The sequence below is a fragment of the Gossypium arboreum genome, chromosome 10 (assembly GCF_025698485.1).
Source record: "Gossypium arboreum isolate Shixiya-1 chromosome 10, ASM2569848v2, whole genome shotgun sequence".
Classification (NCBI taxonomy): domain Eukaryota; kingdom Viridiplantae; phylum Streptophyta; class Magnoliopsida; order Malvales; family Malvaceae; genus Gossypium; species Gossypium arboreum.
In genome coordinates, this window is record NC_069079.1 from 127,401,709 (window position 1) to 127,423,974 (window position 22,266).

The 22,266-nt window shown below is 31.3% G+C and overlaps 2 protein-coding genes and 1 long non-coding RNA gene across 3 annotated transcripts; 2 read left to right on the top strand and 1 right to left on the bottom strand.

The window, feature by feature from the left end:
* Positions 1 to 1,083: 1,083 nt before the first annotated feature.
* LOC108461736 (uncharacterized) lies at positions 1,084 to 2,559 on the bottom strand. Its single transcript, XR_001867837.2, has 3 exons — positions 2,220 to 2,559; positions 1,778 to 1,910; positions 1,084 to 1,657 (listed from the first exon to the last, which is right to left on the bottom strand). It is a non-coding gene; the product is annotated as an uncharacterized LOC108461736 (long non-coding RNA).
* Positions 2,560 to 3,269: 710 nt separating this feature from the next.
* Positions 3,270 to 6,925, top strand: LOC108461935 (probable LRR receptor-like serine/threonine-protein kinase At3g47570). The gene is made up of 4 exons (XM_053020351.1): positions 3,270 to 4,302; positions 4,653 to 5,975; positions 6,116 to 6,547; positions 6,667 to 6,925. The coding sequence occupies exons 1-3, from the start codon at positions 3,270 to 3,272 to the stop codon at positions 6,529 to 6,531; spliced, it is 2,772 nt and encodes a 923-aa protein (XP_052876311.1). The 3' UTR covers positions 6,532 to 6,547; positions 6,667 to 6,925.
* Positions 6,926 to 11,325: 4,400 nt separating this feature from the next.
* LOC108462315 (probable LRR receptor-like serine/threonine-protein kinase At3g47570) lies at positions 11,326 to 22,180 on the top strand. Its single transcript, XM_053020352.1, has 10 exons — positions 11,326 to 11,558; positions 11,658 to 11,763; positions 11,913 to 12,039; positions 12,411 to 12,504; positions 13,337 to 13,469; positions 16,230 to 17,108; positions 17,309 to 17,900; positions 18,014 to 18,658; positions 18,789 to 18,919; positions 22,049 to 22,180. The coding sequence occupies exons 1-10, from the start codon at positions 11,326 to 11,328 to the stop codon at positions 22,178 to 22,180; spliced, it is 3,072 nt and encodes a 1,023-aa protein (XP_052876312.1).
* The last annotated feature ends 86 nt before the right edge of the window (positions 22,181 to 22,266 follow it).

A 22,266-nucleotide genomic window follows, 5' to 3' on the forward strand; every position in this document is an offset into this window, starting at 1 on the left:
TCTTTGATTTATGTGTTAAATATTTGTTCTTATTCTTAATTGTGAGTTTTAATCCTTACTTTAATATTCCAGGATATTAATTCAAGTTTTTGATATGCTTATTCAGTGGAGGAAAAGTCCCTGTTTAAGAGTAGATCATTCATAATTAAGCGGAGTTGCATGCAATCATAGAGATAGGACGACATAAATCTACCGGATTAAAATCAAATCTAATAAAGGAATCTATAGATCGAATTAATGCGACTATAGGGGTTTTAATTTGAAAGAAATTTCAATTAATCAACCTAGAGTCAGTTGTTTTTAGTCTCGAAAGGGATATTAACATAAATCAGGGATTTCTACGGGATAAGTCAAGTAAATAAATCGTCTAATTCCAAGGTAATAAGTGAAGTCTAGGTGGATTCTTCCTTGGGTATTGTCTTCTTCATCCGTTTTTCAAAAAGTATTTTCCAACTTTAATCTCTGTCGCTACTTTAGTTAATTAGATAATTAGTCTTAGATAAAACACTCCTAAATTTTTAGGCTAGATAATAAAAAGATAGTAATTACTAGTACTTTTAGTCCTCGTGGATACGATATTTCCGATCTCACCATAACTATACTACTATTCGATAGGTGCGTTTGCCTTAAGTCGAATTTTTAGTTAGTTTCATGACCATCAAAGGTATTATGGCAAGATATTGGTGGCAGAAAAATCGAGATAAAAAAGGCATTCACTGGTGCACGTAGAAAAATTTATGCTCTTTCAAAGAGGATGTGGTTTAGGCTTTCGTAATCTCGATAAATTTAATATAGCATTATTTGTATTATTTGTAAAACAAGGTTTGCGTCTTGTCAATTTTCCTAATTCTTTACTAAGCCGTGTTTTAAAAGCAAAATATTATCCAAATTCAAATTTTATCAATGCTCAATTAGGGAATTTACATTCGCTTATCTGGAAGAGTGTCTGGGCAGCTAGAGGGATTTTGGAAAAAGGACTGTGCTGGAGAATAGGAACAGGGTATCGCATCTTTGTTTAGGATGATTTATGGATTTTAGGAGCTAAAAATGAAAGATTGCAGAATGAAACCACCAATAAGAATATTAAGTTAGTATCAGATTTGATTGATGCTATTAATAGAAAGTGGAATACAGATTTAGTTTTAAGTAGCTTCAATGAGGATATAGCCAAGAAAATTCTATAGATCTTCTTGGCAGAGACAATCTACGAGGACTTCCAAGTTTGGAGAGGTGAACCGGCAGGAGAGTATTCAGTCAGAAGTGCCTATAAACTCTTACAAGAGACTAATTCGGGTCCTAGTAATAATTTTATACAGGCCGAGAATAGAAACTTCTACAGAAAATTATGGAATTTACAAATCCCTCAAAAAGTTAAAATTACAATTTGGAGAATCCTTGGAATTATATCCCTACTCTATCCAATCTAAAGAGTAAAAAAGTTGCAGTGGAAGCTCATTGTCCCCGATGTCACACCTCCGATGAAGCTAGCAACCACGTTTTCAGGTACTGTCCTACAACAATAAAAGTATGGTCAAATTTAGATCTTGCATGGGTATACAATAATAACACTCAAAGTTTGTAGGAGTGGCTTATCTGGGTTTTCAGGCAGGGAAATAAAGACTAGCATCACCTTTTTCTGTTGTGGGCTATGGTCAATCTGGAACCATAGAAATAAATTCATCTATGAGAGAAAGATTACAACAGGTAGGGATATTTCTAAACAAGTCATCAGTTTTATAGCAGAGTTAAATGGAGCGGAGGAAAAAAGACTTCTTACCAACATTGACAAAGGTTATAAGCAAATGGAAGCACGAGGGTAACAGTTTATTTTGATGAGGCTTTCAACAAGAGAACCTCTAGATTTGCTTCGGGTTTGGTTGTTTGCGATACGGAGAGGGAGATCATGGCCTCTAAGTCAGTTATTCATTCCGATATTCCATCGCCGTTTGCAGCGGAGGTACATGCAAGATTACAGGCGATTCAGTTAGGGATTACAATGGGATTAAATATTCTGGATATAAAAAGAGACTCAAGAACAGTGATTAAGAAATGTCAAACCACAAATCAAGATAAATCGATTATAACGGCGATAATCAGAGATATCCATAGCAAAAAAAGCTTTTTTTCAAAATATCGGGTTTCATTTCATTCCTAAAACAGAAAATGAGACTGCCCATTTTGTTGCTAAAGAAGCGATGAGAAGAGGAGAAAGACATTACCTACTGGGGCTGCATCCAAGGCATATTCATCAGGAGAGGGAATGCCGACGACCAAGAGAATAAGATAAAGAAGATTCAAGAATGGCCTTTTTTTTTTTTTGATAAAGAAAGCTAAGAAAAGGAGAAGGACAATTGTTGGGACTGCATCTAAGGTATAAGCATCAGAAGAGGAAAAGACAGAGATCAAGGGAGCCAGACGAAGAAGATTCAAGAAGATGTTAGAGGATATTGATAGCAGTCATTAAAAGATTTCATTGGAAAATGCTATCATAAAGGCTGGGCGGTGGATTTGAAAGGACAAAGGCTAGTGATGTCCAGCTATCTTAATTGACTGGACTGAAGATTAGTTTTAATTTTATTTTTATTTTTTTTGAATTTTGAATTCTTTGGGTCAAGATAATTCGGGCTTGGCCTACTCTGTTACTGCTTTTGCTTCTTTTTTCTTTTATTATGGTCTTAAGCTCAATCCGGCTAAAACCTAATTTGTATTTTTGATTTTTTTTCCATTTATAAAAGTCAGTCGATCTTAAAAAAGTACTTTTCAAATTTTTTTATTTATTATTAATTTTTCCGTCATATATTTCAATATTTTCTCCCAAATTTTAAATTATTGTAATTAAAGTTAATTAAATTAGAGATGATATTGTATGTGATTGAGAGAAGAATAATATTCATATGTCTTTAAAATTGATTATGTGATATTATTTTATTAATACCTAAAATTATATATTTTAAGATAATCTAATATAAATGATTTTTTATTATATATGAAATCAATGTTTAATTAAGTAAACATCATATATGAAATAAGTTAAGGGCAGTGGCACATGTAATTTTTAATACGACAATATCATACAAATAGAAAAAATATTGACCATAAAAATCAACTCCAAGTAGACGCATTTAACTACACCAAGGCCATGGAAATCATAGCCACATGCGATAATATCATCATTCTAAATCTATATATTGCTCTCCGGTTCTTGATTATGAGCCACACACTCTCAATTTACAAATCAATCTTATCAGTTAATGATTTGTTTCAAGTTGATGGAGTCATCAAAAAAACATTTTCAACCATCCACCTCTTTTTTCCTTACGGTTCTTCTCTCATTCTTCAACTTTCAGGGTTTTAACTTGCTTAGTTTAGCAAAAGCAAGCCCTGTACTTAGAGGAAATGACACTGATCAACAAGCTTTACTCCAGTTCAAAGCCAAGATTACTGGTGATCAACTCAACATTATGGATTCCTGGAATAGTTCCATTCACTTCTGTCAATGGATCGGTGTTACATGCGGTCGCAAGCATCCAAGAGTCACCAAGCTGAAACTTCGAATCCTCAAACTCTCTGGATCATTGTCACCCTACATTGGAAATCTGAGCTTCCTCAGGGAGTTGGATCTTGTGGGCAACAGCTTCTACAACCAAATTCCTCAAGAAATCAGTGGCTTAAGAAGACTGGAAGCATTACATCTGGCCAATAACTCCATCAGCGGTGAAATTCCTTCCAATTTATCTGCTTGTTCTAAGCTTACTTTAGTCGATATGAGAGGCAATCAGCTAATAGGAGAAATACCTGCTTCGTTGGGTCTCTTGTCAAACCTGAAAGTATTGGGTTTTGTCCAGAACAGTTTGAGAGGGAGTATCCCACCATCGTTGGGGAACTTGTCATCCTTAGAGGATCTTCGGTTAACGTATAATGCATTAAGTGGGATTATACCTGAATCTTTTGGACGACTGAGAAATCTTTCAGTTTTCGCCATATTCGGAAATGCAATTTCTGGTATTGTTCCTGCAGCATTGTTCAATCTCTCCAATATTAGAGCCTTTGATATTGGTACAAACAAGATTCAAGGTACTCTCCATTCTGATTTAGAAATTAATATGCCTCATGTTGAGTTCTTTTCTGTAGGGGAAAACCAAATCTCTGGACAAATTCCAATTTCAATAACCAATGCCTCGAATTTGAATTTTCTTGATTTTGATAATAACATGCTCGATGGAAATGTACCTTCATTACAAAAGTTGGATAATTTGTTTGACCTTGAACTAGGAATAAACCATTTCGGGCATGGGAGAAAAGGTGACTTGAACTTTCTTTGCACATTAGTCAATAAAACCAAACTAGAATACCTATCTATAGTCAAAAATAATTTTGGAGGGGAATTTCCTGAATGCATTAGCAATTTTTCTAGCAACCTTCGGGGTTTAAACATGGGGGGGAACAATATTTTGGGAAAAATCCCGGATGAGATTGGAAATCTCATCAATTTGGAGGTGCTAGGCGTAGGGCATAATCAACTATTAGGACCCATTCCCTTTGATATTGGAAGGCTTTGGAAGCTAAATATATTTTACGCTTAAGTAATTTTCTCTTTGGGACTATTCCCCATTCTATTGGAAATCTAACTGAGTTAACCAAACTTATTTTAGATATTAACAATATTCAAGGCAACATTCCTTCGAATCTAGGTAAGTGCCAAAATTTGCTTTTATTGGGTCTTTCTCATAATAATCTTAGTGGAACAATACCCCCCGAAATACTAGGCCTATCTTCATTGTCCATTGTACTAAGCTTATCGTCAAACTCTTTGACTGGTGAGCTTCCTGTTGAAGTAGAAAAACTGAAAAATTTAGGCCTACTGGATGTTTCTCACAACAGGTTATCTGGTTTGCTTCCAAACAACCTTGGTAGTTGTGTAAGTCTGGTGGAGCTGTATTTGGAGGGCAATTTATTTGAAGGACCCATTCCTCCATCTTTGAGTTCATTGAGGGGTCTTGGGGCATTGGATGTATCAAACAATAATCTTTCAGGTGGGATTCCAGAATTTCTTGTGAGGTTTGGGGCATTGAAGTATTTAAATCTCTCTTTCAACAATTTTGAAGGAGTTATACCAAGTGAAGGAGTGTTCAAGAATACAAGTGCCATATTTGTTGAGGGAAATAATAAGCTTTGTGGAGGCATCCTTGAATTACACTTGTCAAGATGTAACTCCAAAACATCATCAAAAGCTTCTGTTAAATTGAAAATTGCAATTATTGTTGTGATTTTAGGAGTGATTTTGGTTTTCACTTGTCTCCTCATCTTGTGGTTTAGAAAGAAGAAAGAAGAGAAAACAACAACAACTTGTGCAGAACATTCACTTTTACAATTATCATACCAAAGCATCCTAAGGGCAACTAACGGATTCTGCATGGAGAATTTGGTTGGTTCTGGAAGTTTTGGTTCTGTATACAAAGGAATTCTTGAAGAGAGTGGAGTAGCTATTGCAGTGAAGGTGCTTAATCTTCTAAATCAAAGAGCTTCCAAGAGTTTCTTCACTGAATGTGAGGCCTTGAAGAACATTCGACATCGAAATCTTGTCAAGGTATTAACAGCCATTTCAGGTGTCGATTACCAAGGCAATGATTTTAAAGCCTTGGTTTATGAGTTTATGGAAAATGGAAGCTTGGAGGACTGGTTGCATCCATATGTAAGCATGAATGAATCGGAGATGACAAGAAACCTGAACTTCTTCCAAAGAGTTAATATGGCCATAGATGTTGCTCATGCACTACAATATTTGCACCATCATTGTGAAACATCGATCATTCATTGTGACCTGAAGCCAAGCAATATTCTGCTTGATGGGGAAATGGTTGGACATATAGGTGACTTTGGCTTAGCAAAAATCCATTCTGCAGACAGGCTGAACTATTCTTCCAATCACTCAAGTTCCCTCGGATTAAGAGGAACTATTGGCTATGCTCCACCAGGTAATTACATTGTATTCGTTTCTTCCATTATTTAAAAGAAGAACATACATCTTAAAAGCAGGTTTTTTTTTTTTTAAAATATTTAGAGCGTTTCTCTCTGCAATTATATTTATATTTATTTTGTGATGGATTAATTGTAGAGTATGGCATGGGAAGCGAGTTGTCAACGAAAGGTGATGTGTATAGCTATGGCATCCTCTTGTTAGAGATGTTTACAGGGAAAAGGCCTACTGATGAAAGATTCAAAGAAGGTTTAAGTCTTCACAAACATGTTAGGGCAGCTCTACCCAATCGAGTGATTGAGATTATAGATCCTATTCTTCTTCAAGAGAGTGTCAGAGGAGGAACAATCATAGACATAACTCTCAATGAAAACCGCTTGGGAAATGACAGACATCTTCAGTGCTTGAATCTGATATTTGAAATAGGACTTACTTGTTCTGCTCAATCACCGAGTGAACGGATGGACATGAGTGATATTGTTACCAAGCTTTGTTCTATTAGAGATAAGCTTCTTCGTCCAACTCGAGCACATTGTGAGATTCAAACTTCATAAGCAACTCAATTAGTAGGTAATAATATCTTTTACCTTAACAAAATAGTCAAATCCTTTCATCACTCAAAGTCGCATTTTCACTACCTTTCTGTTGATATGTTATGTTAAGATAAATCGTTGTTTCTTAAGTTTCAGGTATCTAAGGTGTCTTATGGATGAATTGATCGGCTCTGGTCCAAGAAACTGCTTGTTGTTCTCTTTTATTCACATTTTGCTTTGAGAAAAGAATATTGTTATGGAATTTGTCCAAATTTCCATGGATAATTTGTATTAATATTTACTTTTCGTCAGTGCATTATAAGCTACTTTATTTTCATCAGATCAGATTTTAAATAACAATGCTGGATTTTGACTCTATATCTTCTTGCATCGTTAATGCTATTGAAATTGATAATCTCGTTCTATAGTATTTGGTATTGAAATTTACTCTATATCCTTAAATTCCACAAAAATGCCAACTAGTCCTTTTATTTTCAGAATTCAGACTAGAACTATCCAGGGGCCAAGTTGAGTGTGGCCCAAAAGCCGCTTAAAAAGTAGGATAGTTTAGGTAAAAATATAAATTAGAAAATAGGTTTGAGCAAAAAATATGGTTTGTTTAAAAAATCGGTTGAGCATCAAGTAAAGTTTTTTGGTCCTTGAGCCCAACTTAATCCGAATTAGCAAAAAGGTAAAAAAATATTTTTTTTTTTGTTGTTTTGATGCTATTTTCTTTCTTGTTTTCTTATTGTGTTGCTACTATTTCATTATTATGTTACTACCATTATATTATTATTATTTGGATATTGTATAATTTTTGTTTTATTGTTAATTTTGTTCCTATTTTAGAGGCATTTACACCTGTCTTAGTGTTTTTTAAGTATAAATATTTTTTAATCTATTTTCAATTTATCGGAAGACATTTATTTTGATATTTTTAGTATTTTTTATGTATTATATTTTTAAAATTGTTTTATATAAAAATAATAAAAATTAATTCGACGAGTTGAATTAGGTCTGGGTTTTAGCATTTTTATCCGGACTAAACTTTAGCAAAAATTTAGATCCATATTTTGAGTTGAGCTTAACAAATAGACCTAAAATTTTAACAAGACCCTGGAAACATGATAAAATCTTATTCCAAGTTTCTTGTATTATTAAAACAAGCAATTTTAACAACCTAACACTTGAACCAAAAGATAATTTCAACAAGAACTTTTTTATTTTGGTTAAGCAAAATGTATATACATCATACCTACATACAAGTTACCATCACTTGGCCAATATGTTGATGGTATGTCAAGCATGTTAAGACTTTAGATGCATAAATTAATAATAATTAATACTATTGTTTACGTTAAAGCTAATTGCATCGCAACTCACTCACTTTGCAACTAAACGATGTGTCAACTGTTGCCTATATAAAAAAGATATGTTAATGTGTTTATGTAGGAATTAGAGAGAGCAGTTATTCTATTCTTCATGGGAATTTGTTTTTGTGTAAAATACTTGTAAACATATTGTTTATTTTTATATTCAATTTGTAACTAAACTTTCAACGAGTAAATCATTAGGCAAAGTACCCAAATGTAGAAAAGATTTTCAAATTGCATAACTAATTCTTGTCTCCATCTTTGCTAATTTGTTCTTTTAGTTGTTTATTTAGTTGCAGCTTAATTTAAAACAAACAAATCAACACTAGCAATTTATTTTTGCTCGAAAATATTAAATTTGATTTGATAAATATAGGTGCATAAAAAGAAAAAAGTTTTATTATTTTTTAAAGGAAAAAAAGTAAAAGAAAAAATTTTACGGAAAATGAAAGAAAAAATAATTAAAGGGGTTTGGTTTGCAGTCAAAGAGAATGAAACATGACAGCGCGTGAATGATCAGAACTAGTCATCAAAAAATTAACGTCGTTGGGTTAGATACTAAACTAGTGGACAGAAAAAAGTTCAAGTATCAATCTAGATAAAAAAATCATAACTACCAATATGAGAGAAGTGAACAAGTTCAATACTAATATTATATTTAACCCTATTTTAAATTAATTATGATTATATTTATAAGAATAAAATATTCGAAAACTTCATAAGCATAATTTTGAAAATAACTATTCAAAACTCAACTCTACAACTTTAATTAAATGTGTTAAAATCATATTCGAATAAGTTAGAGGGTGTTTAAAGATAGATTCAATTTGATATCTTCTATTTTTTTAAAAGAAAATCATATTTCATGATGATGCTTCAACAAATAAAAGGAACTTAGAAATTATAAAATATAATTATGATAATAATTTCTTTTCTCTCATCTTATCTCTTTAGCATCAGCTCATATCACATGTAATCATCCAAAATTCAAAATAAAAAGTTTACATTTTAGGCACTAAAATTTGGATTTAATTTCCAAGTTGACATTCCATAGTTGGCTGAAAACAAATGCCTAACAGGAAATTTTTTAAATTGGGTGAAAATTATAAATTATATTTATTAATTACATGGAAAATTAAAAAAATAATTGGGATGCCAACTTGGATTTTCTTTATTCCTTATACCCATAGTGACCAAATTAAAAACAGATCTTAACTTTGGTGTCTAAAATGCAAACTTTTTATTTGGTGCTTAAAATGAATATTTATGAAAATTGAGTAACTATTTGTGTAGTTTACCTTTTTCTCAAGGAGTAAATCCTAAATACTTCCAATAAAAAATCTATAAAAGCAATTAGGATTTGTTTTTTTCATATTTTTTTTTCTTTCTAACCATTTAAAGTTTTGATAGTAATTAATATTTAATGAGTTTTTTCCCCCTAAACTAAGGTAGTTATAAATTTTTATTCCCAAAATAATTTTATTTCTTAATCTAAGATACTTGTCAACTATGTAATCATCACGTGCTTCACGAAGGAAGCATAAATCGTAATAAGGAACAGATCTCATATGTGCCAAGTAGTCCACGGCAACATTTCTCTCCTTGTAAGCATTCTCGATGCTGAAGTCCCTTTTACGATCTTGTAATATCGAGGATACAATGAAGCCCGATAGCTATTTGTTTTTTGCATTGATAAAAATAGTTCACTAAACACTGAGCAATATATAATAAGAAAATTAATTTTTATAAAAAATACAGTAATTCTTTATAAAACAATCTAATAATAGAAAAGATGGAAGAATGATAGAAAGAACTTTTGAGAATTTTTGGTATATTTTTCAAATGAAATTTCATTCTTATAGGACATCTTTTAATAGGTGACATTTCGAACAACCACATGTCTAAAAGAGACATAATTATTCATCTAATATCTCTTGATTAAACATAACTATTCAAATAATATTGTTTGAATAGTCATAATTTTTATAAAAATCAAGTAATATAATTTTTACCAATAACCAAGAAATATAACTTTTAGATTAATTATACCCTTTCATTTATTATTATTAGAATACTATAAATATTTGAAATTGTTCTAGTAACTAATTTACAGAGCAAGAAAAAACTAATTGAAGGAAGGAAAGAAATTATTTCGATTTTTTATGTTGACGTGGAGTCCACTTGTATAATATTATATTTTAATAAAATTAAAAGTATGGAAATAATATTATAAACTACCTTTATTTAGGAAAAAAACTAAATAGAATTATTATTTGAATAGAACTCTAAACATAAAATAAGAAAAAATAAAATAGAAATTATGATAATTACCCATTTAAAAATAATGAAAATTTAAATTACAATTATTAGATAAAATTATAATAATGTTAAATATTAAATTATAATATTAATTTTTATTAAATTTGTCTTCAAAATATTTTTAAATTAAAATTGAATAGTAAAATAACTTGTAACAAATGTGTAACATGGGCTTTTAAATTGGCCTAATAATAAAATTAGTCCTGCAATGTTTACACATCTATAAATTTGTTCTTAAATCTAAAAAAATTAACAAATATATCATTTTATTTTTATTCTAAAATTCTAAAATATATTTAAAATATATTTATATTTACTTTTTAAAATTTTTATAATTTATATTTACTTTTCTCATCAATCAAACATGTAAAACCCAAAAATAAAGTTATTTGTTATTCAAATTCTTTTAATTTACTCCCTTTTTCTTTTGCTACATTAGTTTGTCTCAAATTCCTAATTAACTCCCCAAAAGAATATCAAAATTAACAAATTTATAAATCTAGAAAATGGTCGGATTGATGACACCAACTCCAACGTTCTTACTCTTTGCTACGGAATACTAAAAATAAAATATTGGAGGCTAAATTTATTATTAGGCCAATAAAACAAAGTTCACGTTAGATTTCTATTAGGAAACTAAGGGAACCGATAGGCAACTAAGGAAAGAGTGACTAAATATTTAATTTTAAAAAATTAAGTGATTAAAATAAAAATAAAATTAATAGTTGGGTGACCAAAATAAAACGACAGAATCAATGGGTGACAAAAAAAAATGAATTCTTTTATGAGTTGCATCGATTTTGTTATGCATGTTTTATGTATTTTCTATTATATTTCAGCCTATATAATGGCTTCATTAGTTAGGAATAATATAGGAGTAACATTTTTTCTCATCTTGTGCTTTACGAGTTGACACTGGTATCAAAGCTTGGTTAAAAGAGCAGCAGCTTAGTAGAGAGAAAGAGTTAAGAGCGAGTTTAAAAAAAAAAAAAAAAAAAAGGGAGTGTGTCTTAGTTAATTTTTGCAGCAGCAAAACTAGTACTCTGTAACAATGGCATCCGAAACTTTTGTTCAACCAGCGATTCCTCGCTTTGATGGTCACTATGACCATTGAAGCATGCTAATGGAAAATTTTCCTCGGTCTAAGGAGTATTGGCAGGTTGTCTCTGAAGGAATCATAGGACCAGTAGTTGGTACAATGACAGATGCACAGAAGACAGAGTTTGAAGGGCTAAAGTTGAAAGATTTCAAAGCAAAGAATTATCTTTTCCAAGCAATTGATCGCACAATCTTGGAAACAATTCTTTGCAAGATACTTCCAAAAAATATAGGATTCCATGAAGAAGAAATAAGAAGGTTCAAACAAGACCAAGAGGCAGCAACTACAAGCACTACGATCCGAATTTGAAACATTGCGAATGAAATTAGGAGAATCTGTTTCTGATTTTTCTCAAGAACAATGTTGATTGTCAACAAGATGCGGATTCATGGTGAGAAGATGGAGGATATGATTGTTGTTGAGAAGATTTTTCGCTCAATGGCACCAAAATTCAACTACATGGTCTGTTCAATTGAAGAATCAAAGGATATAAATCTTCTATCACTTGACTAACTGCAAGCCTTTTTACTGGTTCATAAGCAGAAAATAATTCAACAAGACAAAGAGGAGCAAGCATTGCTAGTATCGTCCAATTTTCATAAAAAAAGAAGGTCGAGGAAGAGGTTCACAACATTAACAATCTCAGGTTGATCACAGTTTCACATTTCGAGGAAGAGGCAGAGGCGGAGGCAAAGGAAGAAGACGTGGAGGCCACTGATCAACAACTGAACATTCAAAGTCAGTTGACAAATCGGATGTGGAGTGCTATCGTTGTCATAAGTATGGGCACTATCAAAACTGATGCAGAACTAACCTACCAAACGATAGTGAAGAAAAATCGAATTTTACAGAAACAGAAGAGGTGATATCTTTGTTGATGATTTGCAATACCAAGGAAGACACGAACAAGCAATTATAGTACCTGGACACCGATTGCAGCAACCATATGTGTGGTGACAAAGAAATTTTTTCAAGTTTGGATGAGTCATATGGAGATAACGTGAAGTTTGGCAGCAACACCAAAATTTCTGTTATGGGAAAAGGCTGAGTAATAATCAGAACAAAAGGGAATAATTTTCAAATAATCTCTAATGTTCTTTTTGTTCCAGATTTAAAGACCAACTTGTTAAGCATTAGCCAATTGCAAGAGAAGGGCTATGAGATTACAGTAAAAAATGGTATTTGCCGCATTCTTGATGACAAGTTAGGCTTGATTGCTCAAACTAAAACGATAGTAAACAGAATGTCCCCTCTCTATTTGGATAATGTTTCCCAGACTTGTTTCTCAACAAGGATCAATAATGATGCTTGGTTGTGACACTTTCGCTATGGTCATCTAAATTTCAATGGATTAAAGACACTACTGCAGAAGAAAATGGTGGTTGGCCATCCAATATTCTCTACTCCAACGAAGATATGTGAAAGATGTTGTTGGGATTTTGGAACAAATTATCCGGAGGAAGTATGAAGCTCATTTAAAAACTTGAGCAACAACGTAATTAATCCGGATAAAGAATCACAAAAACTTTAATATTTAAGTCTGGAGGTTTTTGAGCAAACAAACAAAATCTGGCTTGAACTATGAAAGCAAAAATTAAGAGAGTATTTTTCTTGAATGATTTCTATTGAAATTCATTGATTAAAAAGATGGCATAATGCTAATAAATATACCAGTCATGAGCTGGTCATCTTTAACAAATTTACTATTTTTAGACTTCATTCTAACTTGCACTACTTGCACATTGTAATTTGTAAATCACAACTTGCACAATTAGGTAAGCTGATCTATCAATCTTATCAGCACCGAATGCGTTAAATACATTACCTACTTAGTTCTAATTAAACTAAGTTACAAAATATTACTTAAAGTAGCAAAATGAAATCGAAATTGAACAGTAGCATCAACTTCAGTAGCTGCATGTACTTCATCCGGAAATACTACAGCATCTTGATATTCATACTTCATCCACATAACTTGGACTGCATGGACTGCTCCTTGGCTGTTCATATGCTGCATGCATGCCAACTTCAACAGATGTATTGTCAATAAGCAACATAAAGATCCATTTTCGAAAGGAGAAACACAAAGAGCAAGAGAGCTGTTGGAGATTGTACACTCTGACCTCTGCGGACCAATCAATCCTACTTCCAATGGAGGTAAACGATATGTAATCATTTTTATTGATGATTTGAGTCACAAAACATAGGCTTATTTTTTATAAGAAAAATCTGAAGCCTTAATAGCTTTCAAAGCTTTTAAGGCAATTATTAAGAAAGAAGCAAGATGTCCAATCAGATGCTACGCACAGATCGTGGTGGAGAGTATAACTCACATGAATTTATAGATTTTTGTAACACACATGGAATTAAACGATAGCTAACCATAGCCTATACTCCACAACAAAATGGGGTATATGAAAGAAAGAACCGTACAATCATGAATGTGGTAAGAAGCCTTTTGGAGATGAGCAGGGTGCCAAAGGGTTTTTGGCCTGAAGTTATCAATTGAAGTCTTCACATCTTGAACAGAAGTCTAACAATAGCTGTTCAGAACATGACACCGGAGGATGCATGAAATGGTTGACAACCAGCAGTTAATCACTTCAGAATTTTCGGATGCATAGCTTATGCTCATGTTCCAGATGTACAGAGGAAGAAGCTTGGTGACAAAAGCAAAAAATGTATTTTTCTTAGTATAAGTGATAATTTGAAAACTTACAAGCTGTACAATCCTCACAATCCTCACACTAAGAAGATTGTCATAAGCCATGACGTGATTTTCGATGAAGACAATTCCTGAGAATGGAATGAAAAGGTATTGAACAAATTATACCAACAGATCTTGAAAACACCTTAAAAGTTAAGTGACCAACTAGGTAGTTTATTCAATTTTAAATTAGTATATAGTAAAATTACATTTTCATCCTTCAAAAATAAAAAAGAAATTGATTTAATCCATTAAAATTTTAAAGATATACTATTAAATGGTGAAATTATTTACACAAGTACCCAAAAAAAAAAATCAAAATAATTTCAAAAAGAGTATAGACCAATCAAAACGAAAACTTGTGGCTAAAATAAGTCTACAGTAAAAATATTGTCAACATTCTGAATTTAATTCGCACTTACATAAAAATTGAGTTTCAAAATTATTCCCTATCTTTTGTGTTTCAAAATTATTTTTCTTTTATTCCTTTCTTTTATTGTCTTCACATTTCATGCTTGTGTGGTTGTGCGTGACTATAGTGTCAGGTAAGGTTGTGAAATCTTGTGGGTGATGGAGTTTTGTTTTGAGTTTTAAGTTTTATGTTGAGGAATTAGCCTTTCAAGTGATTTTGGTATATCATATAGTCATTTTATGCGCTGATAGGAGAAGTTCATGAGACGTTCGGCAACCCTCCAACAATCTTGGTGTTGTTTTAGGTTGTTGCTTTGCAAGGATAAGTGATTAGAGTCTTAATGAGGGCTGGTTAAGTTGTTTGGGCTAATTGTTTGGTTTTGCATTCAAATTAGTGACTTGGATTTAGCATATCTCTTATGATTTTTATGTTTCAAATTGTCAGTTTAAGTATTAGAATACTCATTCGTAAATTTACATCACAAAACATCCAGGTGTGTGACTCGATCTCGTAAAAATAGCGAATGGTATAAAGCTGAAAAATTCATTGTCAATGTCACACAAATGTGTGCCAAGTCAATGGGCCAAATAAGAAAATTATATTGCATATTGAATATGTTAAAATGTTTTAATTACTATAATATTTGAATTGATAAGTTAATATATTTTATATTCATCAATTCAAATAAAAAATTTTATTTTAAGCTAATTACTACAAATAAAAATATAATATTAAAAAATATTTAAACATTAAATATGTAAAATTACATGCAAGCATGTGAGATTAGAAGCTAGCTAGTAATGTTAAAAATATGGGTTTAAGTTAAAGATGTGATCTTTAATATTTATCTAAAACTTAAAATTTTAGGTATAAAATGCAACTTTTCTACCATATTATTGGTGCATATTAATATTTACTGTACTTTATTTTTATTAATATTTGTCATTATACTTAAATTTATCACACAAGTTTTCTGTAATTGAATTTTCCCATTAACTTTGAATTTTACTAAATTTTGTTACTAATCTTGATTTTTAATTCATTTTACCAATTAATATTGGTTTTGATGATTTGGAAATAAAATTTAACAAAAAACATTATTTTAAATATTTTATTTTAATAGTTAATAATAAGTTTATTTATAAAATATAAAAATTAATTTAGAATTTTATTTAATATTTATCACATAAAATTCTAAATTATTTTTGTATTTTAATATTTTATAAATTAACTTATTATTAACTATTAAAATAAACTATTTGAAATAATAAAATTTTAAAATATAATATTAAAAGAAAAACTTGAAAAATAAAAATGAAAATGTGAAGTTTACTTTTTATGAATAATTTTTTATTAATTATTGGTAATATATCAATTTATTATTTTAAGTATTAAATTATAATAGTAAATTTATCGTAACTTAAAAAGTACAATGACAAATATCAATCAAATAAAATATAATGTCAGGGAGGTCTTTGATTGATTAGTTGATGGAAAAAGAGGGTTTATGATTGATGAACTGCACTGAACTGGACTGATTTTCTTAATCATATAATCAGTTTATCAGATGATTTGAAACAGTCAATCTTCACATTTAGGGAATCCCAAATTCTTTGCTACTGAAATTCCATAGTTGGAAAACTATCTTATATATTGCACCCTGGTTCTTGATGATGAGCCACACAATCAAATACAAATCAACCTTTTCATTTAACAATTTGTTTCAAGTTGATGGAGCCATCAAAAAAACATTTTCAACCGTCCAGCTCTTTTTTCCTTGTGATTCTTCTCTCATTCTTCAACTTGCAGGGTTTCAACTTGCTTAGTTTAGCAACAGCAAGCCCTGTAGTTAGAGGAAATGACACTGATCAACAAGCTTTACTCCAGTTCAAAGCCAAGATAACTGGGGATCCACTCAAGATTATGGAGTCCTGGAATAGCTCCATTCACTTCTGTCAATGGATCGGCGTTGCATGCGGTCGCAAGCATCGAAGAGTCACCAAGCTGAAACTTCGAATCCTCAAACTCTCTGGATCATTGTCACCCTATATTGGAAATTTGAGCTTCCTCAGGGAGTTGGATCTTGTGGGCAACAGCTTCTACAACCAAATTCCTCAAGAGATCCGTGGTTTAAGAAGACTAGAAGCATTAAACCTGGCCAATAACTCCATCAGTGGTGAAATTCCTTCCAATTTATCTGCTTGTTCTAAACTTACATTAGTTGATATGTCGGACAACCAGCTAACGGGAGAAATACCTGCTTTGCTGGGTCTCTTGTCGAACCTAAAAGTATTGGGTTTTTTCAACAATAGTTTGAGAGGGAATATCCCACCTTCACTGGGGAACTTGTCATCGCTGGAGAGACTTGGTTTAACATACAATGCATTAAGTGGGATTATACCTGAATCTTTTGGACGACTGAGAAACCTTTCATTTTTCACCATATTCGGAAATGCGATTTCTGGTATTGTTCCTGTCCCAATGTTCAATCTCTCCAATATTAGAATTTTTGATATTGGTGCAAACCAGATTGAAGGTACTCTTCATTCTGATTTAGAAATCAATATGCCTCATGTTGAGTTCTTTTCTGTAGGGGACAACCAAATCTCTGGGCAAATTCCACTTTCAATATTCAATGCCCCGAATTTTGATGTTCTTGAATTTTATGATAACATGCTCGATGGAAATGTACCTTCATTAGAAAAGTTGGATAAATTGTTTAGGCTTGAACTAGGAGGAAACCATTTGGGACATGGGAGAGAAGGTGACTTGAACTTTCTTTGCACACTTTAGTCAACAATACAAAACTAGTATCTCTATCTATAACCGAAAATAATATTGGAGGGGAATTTCCAAAATGCATTAGCAATTTTTCTAGCACACTTCAGGCTTTATCGATGAGTTATAACAACATTTTGGGAAAAATCCCGGATGAGATTGGAAATCTCATCAATTTGGAGGTGCTAGATTTAGCGCAAAATCAACTACTGGATCTTTCTCATAATAATCTTAGTGGACCAATACCCCCCGAAATACTAGGACTATCATCCTTGTCCATTGTTCTAAGCCTATCGTCAAACTCTTTGACTGGTGAGCTTCCTGTTGAAGTAGAAAAACTGAAAAATCTAGGCCAACTGGATGTTTCCCACAACAGGTTATCTGGTTTGCTTCCAAACAACCTTGGGAGTTGTGTAAGTCTGGTCGAGCTGTATTTGGAGGGCAATTTGTTTGAAGGGCCAATTCATCCATATTTGAGTTCATTGAGGGGTCTTGAGGCATTGGATGCATCCAACAATAATCTTTCTGGTGGGATTCCAGAATTTCTTGTGAGGTTTGGGACATTAAAGTACTTAAATCTCTCTTTCAACAATTTTGAAGGAGTGATACCAAGTGAAGGAGTGTTCAAGAATACAAGTGCTATATTTGTTGAGGGAAATAATAAGCTTTGCGGAGGCATCCCTGAGTTACACTTGTCAAGATGTAACTCCAAAACATCATATCAAAAACTTCCCTTAAATTGAAGATCACAATAATTGTTGTGATTTCAGGAGTGGCTTTAGTATTCTCTATTCTGCTCATAATTTGGTAAAGAGCGGAAGCCAACGGCAACTCATGTAGAAAATTCCCTTTACGGCTATCGTACCAAAGCATCCTAAGGGCTACTAACGGATTCTCCCCTCAGAATTTGGTTGGTTTGGGAGGTTTCGGATCTGTATACAAAGGAATTCTTGAAGCGAATGGAGCAGTTATTGCAGTAAAGGTGCTTAATCTTCTGAATCATAGAGCTTCCAGGAGTTTCTTGGTTGAATGCGAGGCTTTGAAGAACATTCGACATCGTAATCTTGTCAAGGTATTAACAGCCATTTCAGGTATCGATTATCAAGGCAATGATTTTAAAGCATTGGTTTATGAGTTCATGGAAAATGGAAGCTTGGAGGATTGGTTACATTCATCTGTTGGCATGAATGAACCAGAGACGATGAGAAACCTGAACTTCATTCAAAGAGTTAATGTGGCCGTAGATGTTGCTCATGCACTGGAATATCTGCACCATCGTTGTGAGACGCCGATCATTCATTGTGACCTCAAGCCAAGCAATGTTTTACTCGATGGGGAAATGGTTGGTCATATAAGTGACTTCGGCTTAGCAAAAATCCTTTCTGGAGATAAGCTTGACTATTCTACTAATGAATCAAGCTCACTTGGATTAAGAGGAACCATCGGCTATGCTCCATTTGGTATGTTCTCTTTTTTCATTTCTTTCATTATTTAAAAGAAAAAAATCGATCTAAAAGCAGTATTGTTGTATATTTAGAGGTTTTCCAGTACAATTATTAATATATGTGTTTTGTGACGAATTAATTATAGAATATGGCACGGAAAGCGAGTTGTCAACAAACGGCGATGTATATAGCTATGGCATCCTCTTGTTAGAGATGTTAACAGGGAAAAGGCCAACGAATGAAAGGTTCAAAGAAGGTTTAAGTCTTCATAACTGTGTGGGCCAAATAAGAAAATTATATTGCATATTGAATATGTTAAAATGTTTTAATTACTATAATATTTGAATTGATAAGTTAATATATTTTATATTCATCAATTCAAATAAAATTTTTATTTTAAGCTAATTACTACAAATAAAAATATAATATTTAAAAATATTTAAACATTAAATATGTAAAATTACATGCAAGCATGTGAGATTAGAAGCTAGTAATATTAAAAATATGGGTTTAAGTTAAAAGATATGATCTTTGATATTTATCTAAAACTTAAAATTTTAGGTATAAAATGCAACTTTGCTACCATATTATTGGTGCATATTAAAATTTACACTGTACTTTATTTTTTATTAATATTTGTCATTATACTTAAATTTATCACACAAGTTTTCTGTAATTGAATTTTCCCATTAACTTTGAATTTTACTAAATTTTGTTACTAATCTTGATTTTTAATTCATTTTACCAATTAATATTGGTTTTGATGATTTGGAAATAAAATTTAACAAAAAACATTATTTTAAATATTTTATTTTAATAGTTAGTAATAAGTTGATTTATAAAATTTAAAAATTAATTTAGAATTTTTATTTAATATTTATCACATAAAATACTAAATTATTTTTGTATTTTAATATTTTATAAATTAACTTATTATTAACTATTAGAATAAACTATTTGAAATAATAAAATTTTAAAATATAATATTAAAAGAAAAACTTGAAAAATAAAAATGAAAATGTTAAGTTTACTTTTTATGAATAATTGTTTTATTAATTATTGGTAATATATCAATTTATTATTTTTAAGTATTAAATTATAATAGTAAATTTATCGTAACTTAAAAAGTACAATGACAGATATCAATCAAATAAAATATAATGGCTGGAATCATCTTTGTATATAAAACAAGTATAGTGGCAATTTTCAACTTTACCTTTAAGGTATATTGGCAAATTTGTACATTAATTCAAAAGGTTTAACTCATTAATTACAAATAAAAATAGGACAAAGAACAACAATAGTCACTTAATTATTCAATTCACTCTATTTTGGTCACCGACTATTCTGCAATATTTATATATTCTTTTAATTTGTTCTTAAATCTTAAAAAATCAATAAATTTATTATTTTACTTCTAATTCTAAAATTATAAATATATATTTAAAAATATTTTTATATTTAGTTTTTAAATTTTTAATTTATATTTACTTTTTATAATTTATATTTACTTTTCCTCATCAACCAAACATGTGAAAAACCTAAAAATTAAAGTTATTTTTTATTCAATTTATTTTAATTTAGTCCGCTTTTTCTTTTGCTACATTAGTTCACCTCAAATGCCTAATTAAACCCCAAAAAAAAGCTTGAAATTAACAAAATTATAAACTCAAAAAAAAAGGTTGAGTTGACGACACCAACTTTGATGGCTTTACTCTTTGCTACAGAGATAGTACGTACCAATTTCAAGCTTTAGTGTTATCGAGTTTTTATCATTTCTAGCTCAAGTATCAGAGAAAGATTGTAGGTCAAGCCATGGCATTTGATATTTCAAATTTCGTCAATTGAATTAAGGAAAGAACAAAGTGGTAGATATTATTGAAAGTCTTTTGGGGCGCAAAAATCTTAAAAATATTTTTATACTCTTTTAATTTTTTTGTCAGAGTTGTGTGATCTGAATCCCATCACTTATTAAAAAAATAAAATACAGTGACAAAATAAGGGGGTTTGTGGTGGCAAAAGGTCGAAGCTCACCACAGATCCCCATTAAACATAATACTCGACTAGGGTTGCAACCTGACCGCCTCGATACGGACCATGTCGCACAAGTAGAGTCCGTATAGAACTACACTTATTCTATTTAACATTGATTCGAATAAGGTTTTTCAACTTTTAAATTAAATGTAGTCGAAACTCCTCTTGAATCATTAGTTTTTCCACATTAGTGAATTTCTCCTTCTTTGTCCGTAGTTTTTACCTGAAAGGGTTTCTACATAAAATCTGTATGTTCTTTTTTTTTCTTATTTTGCGATCATTCTATTACTATTATCAACGTTTATAATAACATTTTTAAAGTTTTTAACATTTTAATTTTTTTTATAAATTTATAGAATTAGGAATAAAATGATAAATCTTGGAAACATTGTGGGATAAATTTGTCAAATTTTTTAAATTTAAGCTCAAACTGGTAAAATGTATAAACATGGGAGGGCTAAATTTATTATTAAGTTAATAAAACAGAGCTCAAATTAGACTTTTATTAGGAAACTAAGGGAAGAGTGACTAAAATATTTAATTTTGAAAAGTTGAAAGACTGAAACGAAAAAAATTAATAGTTGGATGACAAAACAGAACAAACTGAATAATTGAGTGACTACTCTTATAATTTGTTTTCTTTGTTAGTGAGTTTGTTGGGGTACAATGAAGCAAGATGCATTAGATATTTTTACTTGCTCACAATGGTGCAGCAAGGGAGCTTCAGCTAATAGCTCATTTTCCTCAATTTTCAACTAGAAAAACAATACGTTAATAGCCAAATACATCACCAAATATTACCTACTACCACTAATCATACTTTGAAACAAGTAATACTTAACTTGCACACAAGCTGATTATGTAAATCAACACCTAAAAAGGTCAAAACAATATCAACTTAGTTCATTTTCAACTAAGTAACTTAACAAAGTAATTAAACAACATTGTTGTTACAGCAAGCATATGCTTGTGGCACTAAGTAACTTAGTTCATTTTCAACTAAGTAACTTAACAAAGTTTGCAGCGTTTATTTGAAAAAACTGACGCTAAAGAACATAATCTTTAGCGGCGTTTGTGGCAAAAGCGCCGCTAAAGAACATGACATGACATTTAGCGGTACTTTTTTCAAATAAATGCCACAAACTTTAACGGCGTTATCTATAGCGGCGTTATGCGACGCTTGTAAAAACACCGCAAATAGTTTTAACGGCGCTTCAATTTTGCTGCAGTGCATATGTGCTGAGTATGTTTACAAACTGCATGCACTTAACCAAAAGTATAACAGCAGCATGATTGGCCATTTTCAACACTTCTCCTTAGCCTCTATGCTGCAAATACCAATCATTCATCAAGTTTTTTTGAACTTGGCAGTTCTTAGATGCTTTGTTTCAAGCTTACTCTGCTCAAGCAATTCATTTTCAACAGAGTTGCCCATTTCCTAGTTTCAATCAAAGTTTCTTCAGACTCCTTTGTGTAGTTTTTGCCAAATGCTTCAACCATTGACCAATTGAATGCTTTGGCTTAAATTTCCAGTCAACTCTTTTTATAGTGCAAGACTTGGGGAGTTGTTCTTCATAATCATTACTAAC

What these genes read in the sequence shown, in the direction of transcription:
- LOC108461935 (XM_053020351.1), top strand. Translation starts at nt 3,270, where the DNA reads ATGGAGTCATCAAAAAAACATTTTCAACCATCCACCTCTTTTTTCCTT. An exon ending in TTTCGGGCATGGGAGAAAAG is followed by an intron (nt 4,303 to 4,652) that starts GTGACTTGAACT and finishes AACTTATTTTAG; the next exon opens with ATATTAACAATATTCAAGGC. An exon ending in TATTGGCTATGCTCCACCAG is followed by an intron (nt 5,976 to 6,115) that starts GTAATTACATTG and finishes GATTAATTGTAG; the next exon opens with AGTATGGCATGGGAAGCGAG.
- LOC108462315 (XM_053020352.1), top strand. Translation starts at nt 11,326, where the DNA reads ATGGAAAATTTTCCTCGGTCTAAGGAGTATTGGCAGGTTGTCTCTGAA. An exon ending in ATAACATGCTCGATGGAAAT is followed by an intron (nt 17,109 to 17,308) that starts GTACCTTCATTA and finishes AGCACACTTCAG; the next exon opens with GCTTTATCGATGAGTTATAA. An exon ending in CATCGGCTATGCTCCATTTG is followed by an intron (nt 18,659 to 18,788) that starts GTATGTTCTCTT and finishes AATTAATTATAG; the next exon opens with AATATGGCACGGAAAGCGAG.